Source organism: Atta cephalotes (assembly GCF_000143395.1).
Source record: "Atta cephalotes unplaced genomic scaffold scaffold00015, whole genome shotgun sequence".
Lineage (NCBI taxonomy): Eukaryota > Metazoa > Arthropoda > Insecta > Hymenoptera > Formicidae > Atta > Atta cephalotes.
The window spans coordinates 1,108,462-1,118,932 of NW_012130079.1; the positions used below are offsets into that span (position 1 = coordinate 1,108,462).

The window sequence follows — 10,471 nt, forward strand, 5'->3', positions numbered from 1 at the left end:
GACACTTATGGTATGACTGGAAATTTTTTTTCATCTTTCTCCTCCATCCAACGAAATGAAGCGTGCATAATTACATTTTTTTAATATTATGCTAAATTTAACAGAACGTTTATCGATCCTAACAATAACTCTATTTCTTATTTAACTCTTCCGATTTTTAATTAATCTTATCTTATTTTGGTCGATACATATATATGCATACAGCCTTGACCAAAAAAGTATTAGACACTTATGTTTTTTCAGGAATTTTTTTATCTTTATATATATTTTTTTCTATTGATTATCGGCATTATATGTATATAACTTTAAAGAGTTTTAGAAACGAAGGATAAAAATTCATAATAAATGTCATAAATCATGTCAGATTTTTTAAAACTGAAATATTAAATAATGATTAAATAATACAGTGCCTAATACTTTTGACTAAGACTGTATTATAATAATCTTAAAAATTCGTTTTCGTCAAATATATCGCAATATAAATTTCTTCTGCTGTCGAAATATGAGATGTCATCTTGAGTACGTGTCTACGTTGATTGAATCTGCATGTAATCGACGGAATAAGCTGCTTTTCTGATAGATTGGAGAAGAGGATTCGGAGAATCCCGACATGATGAAAACTTGGAGAGAGGGAGACTGGTTAGGAGACCTAGGAGGAAAGATCAAACCGGAAGCAAGAGGGAAGATCGAGCGTAAGCCATAACCGAGTGACAGGTCAATATTAACTCTGACACCGATGGTCGTCCGGTACACACGAATTCACGTTCGATATCCGGCGGAAGTAATCGAGTTCCGCGAATGGACCGAATACGCGCGCAAACCAGACGCTCTTGCATGCCGGAATTTGAGAGGGACTTGGCATTCGATTCGATAAATCGATTCCATTGGAGACACCGCAACGAATAATGCGTAAAAGCTAATGTATACAAAGGCTGTCACATTACTATACGTCCTACTAGATATCGCGTAAAAAGCCCCATATATTTCCTTTCAATTATAATAGTGATCAAATGTGTATATATAATAGCAGACAAGATGTGAATTTATTCGAAATTATGTATATAAATAATAGTTTTATTAATAGATTGCGCGCGAAAACAAATAATATTACATTTATATCACAATATATAGCAGTATATAGTTTTGACATAAGAACAAAGCATCTTCAAATTGATGTTACATTATATATCTAACAATAATAAATAAAAAAGTTTTATTTTAAAAAATAATATTTTTGTTTAAATATATCTAACAATTTTAATATCTTGTTAGTCCTCCTTTATCTTTTATTATCGTTTTTCTTTTGGCTGCTGTTATCGCTCTTTTCGAAAAAACGCAATAAATTAAAAATGCTTTATATTTATGGCTAAGACTATAGTAATATTGAATTAATCTAAGTAATAAATTCATCTGGGATATTTTTATACTCCAGCGGCGAGAAAATAATGTTAATGAGAAATGTTATAAAATGGATATTGTTTTCTTATTATACTTTTGAATACATTTTCTTTCTTTTTTAATGACTATTCTTTACAAACCTTTAAATGTAATTTTATCGAAAATCCGCAATAAAAACGCGTTTTATTAATTTACATTTTTATTTTTTAGAAATAATAATCATAATAAGTTTAACGCACTTATTCCGTTGTAATATTTATTTGATTTCTTCTTATTTTTTCAAAAGATTGTAACCCTACATTTATATCCAATGTTATCAAATATTAATAAATTAAAAAACAATCAACATTTAATATATACAATATGTTATTAGTAATAATGATTTTTTATTTTGATTTTATATAATGTAAAAATCTCATTAATCGTTTACGTAAAAAAAATAAGTTGAACTTCCCAGGTTAATCCATATTTCGAAACAATATTATAATAAATATAAACTATTATATCAAATCAGGAATAATAATAGTGAATAATAATAATGAATAAAAGAATTAGTATCAAGATAGTTCGTCGCGTTCACCGGAAATTAAAAGGGTTGAACATTGAACGGATGTAGGATTGATGGCGCGGAGGAAATCGGTATGTTGCTGTAAAATCGCCAAGGCATTTTTTACGATCAAGTTTAATTGCCGGCAGTGTACGAAGTGCAGGGTCATACGCTGGGAACCGAGGGAAATGTGCGTTAATCGCAGACGGTGATTAATGCTGCCCGCCGGGACCACCGCGGCCGGCGTTGGTCACTCCAATGAAGAGACGTGGAGAAACGCCGGCTCTTTAGGGGAGGCTGTAATTTACGTTGTGGTGATCCATACAAAGCGGTAATGATCGATACAAAACGGTCGAATTAATGTCGAAATGCTCATTTCCTAATAGTCATTTCTGCACGGGGTAGAATATTATTATAATTTTTTCTAAATTTATATTTATACACAGATTTTCAATTTAAGATCTTCTTAAAGTGATGTCAATTGAACATCAATTAATTTGTGATATTACTAGTAATTCATACAGTGGCGCTTCTAATTGTAAGTCCGAAAAACTGATTCAACGCGCAATTCGAGAAACTACAAACGTGATATAAATTCACATGAAATTATTTAAAGCACTCATAATCCAGTTTCGATCGGTATAGACATTATTTCTTAATAATTTTTCTCTTTTCAAACTTATCGTCAATTAAGTATATACAATTAAAAACTTACTTTTAAAAACAAAGATTATTTTCGAGCGATGTAGATAAGCAATAGTAAATGAAAAGCGAAAAATGTTCAACATAAATAAGTGAAGGTCATATTCAATCAAAACGAATGCCTAATGATACTTTTGCGTGAATCTTATAATTATATTTCTAGTTCAAGTAATTAAAATTGCGCACCAATTATTTATCAGTCTTTTAACAACGTTTTAAAATGTTTATTAGCAGTGCGTGTGTGTATATATATATATATATATATATGTATATATATATATAGTAAATTTCTTGTTAATTTAATTTATAATATATTAAGTACTTCAGCTTCAATTTAAGACTTTATTAATTCAAGCCTGATAAATTGATGCGCAATTTGTTTGAACCGAAAATTATAACAGTCATGTAAAAATATTATTAGGCACCAATGTCTACTTCAACTGAACATAGACTTCTTCTTCACTTACTTGTTAAAGATTATTTTGCTGCGAAAATGCTATTTATTCGTTTTGTGTGTTCACTGCTTATTCCAATTTTTTAGTCAAGAAGTTCTTGAGGCACGTTGACGATCGCGAAAATTAGCAATGGGGGAAGTAAATGAGACATGCCTCGAGTGGCGTGCATTATAGAATGATTGGTACTTAGTAGCAAAGGTAAAGGCATTTTCTGTACTCACTCTTGCATGAGCGATGCAGTCGACGGTTTCTCGATTTCCGTGCTAATCGTGCCGTCTGGCGTTCTAAGTGCGGCCTCCAATGCGGCCGCTTCCTCCTCCTCTCTTAATTCTTCCGAGGCCTCCTCGGGGATCGTCGTAATATCCTCAATCGGTGGTAAATCGTTCCCGTTCTCCTCCAGATGATTTTCCAGCATGGGATCGGAATTATTATCGCCTGGCCGCGTCACTTCCTCGATATCGGAATCGATACCCTGTGAAATAGAATTAGGAGGTATATGTTACTATAATCGGCGCCATTTTAAAGGATCCATCTTATTTTCAGTAAAATAATTTTTTAGGATATTGAAATGTTTCTCGCATAAATTACAGCCAGTACTTTAGTGAAATTAAAAAATATTCATTAAATGGGCAATATTAGTAAATCAATAGCAATAAAAAAGCGCTGCATTCATCAAATATGAAATGACACGTGAACAGAGTAAATATTTAATAGAGACTTTAATCGAGTATAGAATACATAATTTATACCCGTTTCCCATAGAAGCCAATTTTACAACTGTGCTACTTTTGAAGATATTTACAAGGATATTGAATTTGTTTTTGAGGCTCCGTTGCATGTGGCTTCATTGAAGTGATATTTCAGTTATTGACACATCGTTGCGCTTTAACTCGATTTTAGAAGAATATCGGATATGAATACTCCGAGTATAACTTAATAGAAATTTATTAAGCTCTGACATTCACGTTTTAGAAATTATCTTCTGTCGCTCCACATCATTTAACACATCAATTAACAAGTACGTGAAGAATAGATAGCATGATAATTACTAAATGCTTTAGTAAAAAATTTCGATTATATTTGATTAATATAAAAATTAGACAAACTAAAATTTTTTAATTTTCTAAATTTTTTCTGAATTTTAATTTTTGATTGAATATAAAATACATTTGGTAGCTATCAGACTTTTCTCTTATTGTATAATGTAATCAAGATTTAAAAAATGTATTAAAGGGTAGAAAATCCATGAATTTATGCCCTTTTCGTAATAATCCGTCATAAGTGAAATGGCGGGTTAAGGATTTCACTCGTCTCGTAATTCGCATTGCGCCGAAATCTTTCCGGGTAATTACCCTTGGCTCAAACTCAAGACAGATGATTTTTAATCTACAAGATGTCTCACCTTCCCCTCTTTTCCCGCGTACCTGTGCGAAGTCCATGTAGAAGGAATCTCTGGAGTCGGAACTGCCCTGGCGTAGCCGGAGGCTGAGATCCGGCGAGCTCTCGCCCATTTTCCTTATCTTCTTATCTCCCTCTCGCTTTTTCACCTCCCCTCAATCGCACCTCTCCCTCTCGGAGAGTCCCCAACCACCTCTCCCTCGCGCCTCTCCTCTCTCCTTTCACCCCCTCGTCTTTGTCTTCGACACGAGCTCTTCGCTCCTTTACGGACGGGGAATTCTAAAGAGGGTAGGCCCTTGCGCACACAATCCACCGGGTTTGCAGCCTGAAAGAATCGGCCCTTGAGAGACAGATCACCCCAATGCCGCGCTTCCTCCTTGCTTTTTGCGCGAAGAGGAAGCGAGAGGGCTGCTTTTAACCGTGCGATGCGAAAATATTCCCGTGAAAAGAGTTGGTGAACGCGCGTGGTCTTCGTTCCAGCGACAACCCCCAGATATCAAAGGCATTCTCTTTATCCCTTCGCAAAAGAGACGATCGCGCGAGTGCACGCCGAGATGGCGTATGATTTTCATTGCAATGCTTATCTCGATTATTAGTCATCGAAGAATTTCCGGGGTAGTTGATGAAAAAATTGCTCTTTAAGACCTTTCGCTCAAGCGTGCATATATCATTGTGAAATTAATTTTGTCTCAAAGACATTTACTCATATGACATGTAAATAGGACATAACTAATTATACAAAAAAACTTTTTATTAATTTATTATTGTTTATAAACTTTTAATAATTGATTATAAATATTTAATATTTAATTTTTCCTACACGAAAAGAACTATTTTGTTGGACTATTTAAAAATTTAGATACAAATCTGAAAATAATTTTATCAAAATAATTATATGAGATGCTCAAGCATAATAAGCAATATTTTGATAAAAAGTTTCTAAAAAAATATTCTATAAATCAGCTTAATGATTATTTCAACAAAATTATTTTCAGAGATCTATTTCTATATAGATTAATAGTTAGATACTTTAGCAAAACCATTCTTTCCGTGTATTCTTCAAAAGCAAAATTGTTTAACCTTTTCACTGAGATTCTGTCTCTTAAATAATGAATATAAAATAAATGAAAAATTATTTTTCATCTCTCGGCCAATATAAAATACTACGATGTACGTTTAACATTTATGTTAACATTTATGTAAAGAACCTTCGTTCTTTATGTCTGACGCTGCCGGGCAATTTCGGAAGCGCGAACTTCAATATTCTTAATTATATATAAGATGCAAGGATCTACTTTGTAGGAAATTAATTACGTCAAATAGAAAATTAAATCTGGTTCTCTTCGAGTTAATTATTCTGTTCGCAGCGTAGTGATAATTTCAATCGAAATTGTAAAACATAATTATGAGCCACGGCGATTATTATCCCGCGGCTGCTGCAGAAGATAATCGATAAGAGTCGATTTCTACATTACGTATAACATGACATTTTATTAATGTATGAGATATGAAGCAAAGCTTTGTAGATTTTATCAGCAAAGTTAATTAAAATGCATTGACGCGAGTACAACGTGTAAAACATATATCGCGGAGTTAGTATTTATCTTAGGAAAAGCGGATTTATGTACTTAGGCGCTTAGTTGTGTTGTTTCTAAGTCTTATAGATAAGCTCGCTGTGCATAAAGTTGTTGTTAGCCAAGTAACAAGATACTCGCTAAGACGCTACTACGTGCACGGGGAATACATAATTACTCTTGCCAAAGTTACTGCCGAGTCTTCGATGATTACACTTCTCCAAATTCGAACCGTTTCGCGTATAATGTAATTGTTAAATCATTGTCAAACGTCACATTTTCGTATTTCGATAACGAGGAAATTGAAGAATGCCAGTTCGCTTTTACGCGCGCATTTATGTACTAATTGAATATTGACAAGCATATGATCGCCCGAAATGTAAATAACAATTGAGTTAAATTAACAGCCGCTGACGTAATACTATCTTTTTATAAATTGTAGTTGCAGTTGACGTAATACTATATCGGACGTAATATTACATTATTACGTTGTTAAGACTTATAGATTAATAGTATTATACATCTTTTTATATTTTTATGTTCTTTAATCAAAATAAATTCCAGAATTCATTTTAAATCAAATAAAAAGGCTTTCTTTCATATCAATAATATCAAAAAAAATATTAAGTTACTTTTATATAAAAATATATACGGTTTTTTATTAAAAAATGTTTAATTTAATTATTTATATTTTTACAAATATTTAAAATGTTAAATGTTAAAATGTCAAATATTAAAATATTAAATATGAAAAATATTCAATTAATTTTTAAAATACACATAATGAATTTTAAAAGATTTTTTTAACTTTAACATTCACTGCCTGATATTTGTAATGTGTTTCTTCTGTTTGGATTTGTAACAGGTAAATTTCTTTCAATCAAATGATTCTTTTAAATGAATCCAGCTTCCAGTTTTGGAAAATATACTGGCTGGAAAGGAATTAAGGTAACTACTAAAATCATATCATTCAGCTCGGTTTATTCGTTTACTCTGCGAAGAAAGACAATGCCCTGCTATTTTCAAAGGACATTTGTCGTCCTACGAATGAGTCAGACCAGAGTAAAAACGTTTCCTTGCCAGGATACGGGGGTCTCTAACGTCAATGAACATTCTTCCCGCTCGTCCCTAACGCCATTTCTAGGACGAACCCTCCCGTTCGTCGAACGTTTTATGGCCGGTATACGTGGCATCGAATATTTCTCCATCAAAATGACTCCCCGCGCGCATTAAGGAAACACTAGGCACAGCAGAAATAAAATGTAGGGTCAGACGCCTATATTTCGGATCGACCACAGTAACACAGATAGTTTCGCGACAGAATAATGTCGATCGCGAATTATCAAGAATTTTATATAATTACTTTTCTATATTGTTTTTTTATTTATCATAATAATTAAAATTACTTTAATTATTAAGAAATTCCGGTTTCCGAAAAGTTTTTGGAAAAGTAAAAAAATTACTGATTACAAAGGAATTAAAAGATGAAGAAGAAGTTGAGCTTTAACGCTATTAAGAAATTCAACTTTTCGCTTAACGTTATTTATTATATTCATAGAAAGAATTAACGATTTTGCTCAAATCTAAAAATTTGATAAAGATTCGAAAAAAATGTCGATGATCCAACATTTTTTTTTTATGCAAATCTTGTTTACAAAAGAATAAATATATATTTTTTTTTTCAATGAAAATATAAATAGCTGGATAAAATAAGTGATCAAAATTAAATACAAGGAAATACATTGCGACAGCGTTCATATTTAAATGCACACAATGAAAAGACAATTGTAACGGTATCAGTATAGTGAGGCCGAAAGATTACGTTTACAGGAATCGATACGAAGATACTATATCTAGCATACAGTGTTAATATTATCTTCTCTGGTACATTTGTTGTTTTCCCAGAATTCCGTGGCAACGATTTTCCGTCGCTTCCGTCGCTTCCGTCGCGTGCGGCAAAAAGGTAGAGTATTTTCCACTCCAACGTTATTCATATCGCGTAGCAGTTCATTGCCTTTTTGCACCGGCGATGTTGCGTTCGCGATGTTTTTATCTAAACTATACGTCTTTCGTTACTAGATGCACGCAATAAAGCACGCAACGGAATGAAATATAAACGTCGGCAAATGATAGGTCGAAAGTTATCACAACATCGGAATTAACGAGAAAAATAATTGCTCGATTAGCATTTATAAAACTGAAAATATTTTCTCATTATATTATATTAGAAACATTTCAAAATCTTATTAAACAGAATTAGAGTGAATTTAAATGAACAATAAAGTTAGAAAACTCAAATTATCTTTGACGAAGGATCTTCACGGTTTAACTGAAGTATCTAAAAATCAAATATAGATCTAAAAATAATTTTATTTTAATTAGACTATTAAAATAATTATATGACGCTCAAACTAGTTGTTAGAATAATTTTGGACAGCATTACTCATGCATGAGTTTCCTCCTAAAATACAATTATTTTGATGGTTCAACAAAATTATTTTCCGATCTGTATCTATAAATCATTCTTTTAGTATTTCATTCATTGAGTTATTCATTTTAAATACATAATATTAAGGTCACGATATTTCTATCTAAAAGTAAAAACCAATCTCAGATCGCGGCCCAAAAATACTTCAGCAAATTTCGGCCATCTATTTCAAGAATAATCTACCGTTCGATCGATCTTGCGATGCTACCTTAAAATTTCGTGCAACGTATCATAAATAATTCAGCTACATGATAATCCTGATAATCTCATGATTCAATGTAGCGAATGATTTCGAGCCACAGAAATCGAATTACGAAACACTCGCGTTTATTTAACGCAAAGCGGGAGTTGATAAATGTATATTAGTATGTCAATTTTTCCCTCCAATAATGTCGCGAATGCCGCGACTTACTTGGCGCGTCTCGCTCGTCTCGCTCGGCGAAAGAAGAAGGGAAAGAAAGGACACTTACGGGGAGAGCTCAAGGCATTCGTCGCCTTTTGGCGTTCATCTTCCCAGCACCCTTCGTTGTTCTCCCGAGGGCGACGCATCCTCCCTCTCGCATCGCAATGCCCACCGTGCAATTTCTCGTTTTCACTTTCATTCGGCGCCTCCTCTCGCCGGGCACGCGGTCGAGGATCTCGTCATCTGCAATCTTCCGTCTCCAGCCGGGTCCACCGCGAATCCATATCTCGTAATAGGTGCCTAACGCCGCCGCTGCCGCACCACCCACAGGTTGTAAACACACGCACCAACGCGTTTCTCACGCATACGCGTACGTGGAGCGGCTCGTTTTTTGAGGGTGCGTACGCGGTACGGGTCGCGCGTTTTCCCGCGAGCTTTTTTTTCTATCTGGAAGGGAGGATGGACGAAACTGAAAAAAAAAACGCGCGCTTCTAAACTTCTCGCTTTTTTCTTCCTTTTCTTGTTACTGGTCTGTCGATGGATTCTTTTAATGTTTTTTTTTCTCTTCTTTTACGAAAGAAAATTTCTAGGAAGAGATCGTGAAACTTGTTGAACGAGACAGGAGGTAGGACGGGACGTCTATAAAAAGAAGGAATGTTTTGCTCAAAATCTCGGAGTTTGGGGACAGAGTGCGATCAATCGTGGCGCGTGTATACGAGGCACGAAGACACTTCGGCACCTCCCGAAGGGCGCGCCGCGCGAGACATCGACATCCTGCGAGAGCCGCCGGGCTGCTGCGATGGCCCGGGCTTTGCGACGGGAGAGCGCCCAAGAGCGCCCGCGCCACGACGCCGCCACCCGTCGCACACCGCTGCGCCCAGCGCCGAACGACGTCGTTCTCGTTGCATCGCGGCGCACCGCGCACGCCCTGTAGCGAGAGAATCGACTTATGGACCCTCGCCTCGCCTCGCCTCGCCTCGCCTCGCCTCATCTCACCTCACCTCAGCTTCACCTCGCCTCGCCTCGGATCGACACGATCCGGATGACGTTCTGTCGATACCATGTCGATTTTTAGAGGAAATTGGAATCTCCAAATGAGAGCAGATCTGTTTTTCTTAGTAGTCTGTTCCATTTTTTGTACAATTTCTAGCATTAATATTTCTCGTTGCTTCGTCCGATTGAGTCAAGAATGTTATGCAAATTATACTGTTTTATACAAATTTGAAATACATTATCTTCACATAGAGAATGGACATAATAAATTATAAAACATAGAATTTGAACAAGAAAATGTTTTTATTTTTATCTTTTCGTAAAATAAGATATAACATGGTGCATTTCGGTGTGAAAATTAAAGTTATACATCTTGTCCACAGAATATAAATGGTGTTATGATTCTTGTAAAATAATAATCATATAAATAAGTATTATTGATAAATATTGTAGATGTGTATATATATATATATATATATATGTATATATATATATATATATATATATATATAT

General features: G+C 34.5%; 1 protein-coding gene across 1 annotated transcript in view; it reads right to left on the reverse strand.

Moving 5' to 3' along the window:
• The window catches only part of LOC105617954 (otopetrin-2), a 13,884-nt gene extending 9,271 nt beyond the window's left edge, over positions 1-4,613 (reverse strand). Inside the window, exons 1-2 of the mRNA XM_012199489.1 lie at positions 4,527-4,613; positions 3,324-3,574 (exon numbers count right to left, since the gene is read on the reverse strand). Coding sequence (XP_012054879.1) covers positions 3,324-3,574; positions 4,527-4,613 — 338 coding nt within the window. The remainder of the gene's footprint in view (positions 1-3,323; positions 3,575-4,526) is intronic.
• Positions 4,614-10,471: the final 5,858 nt, after the last annotated feature.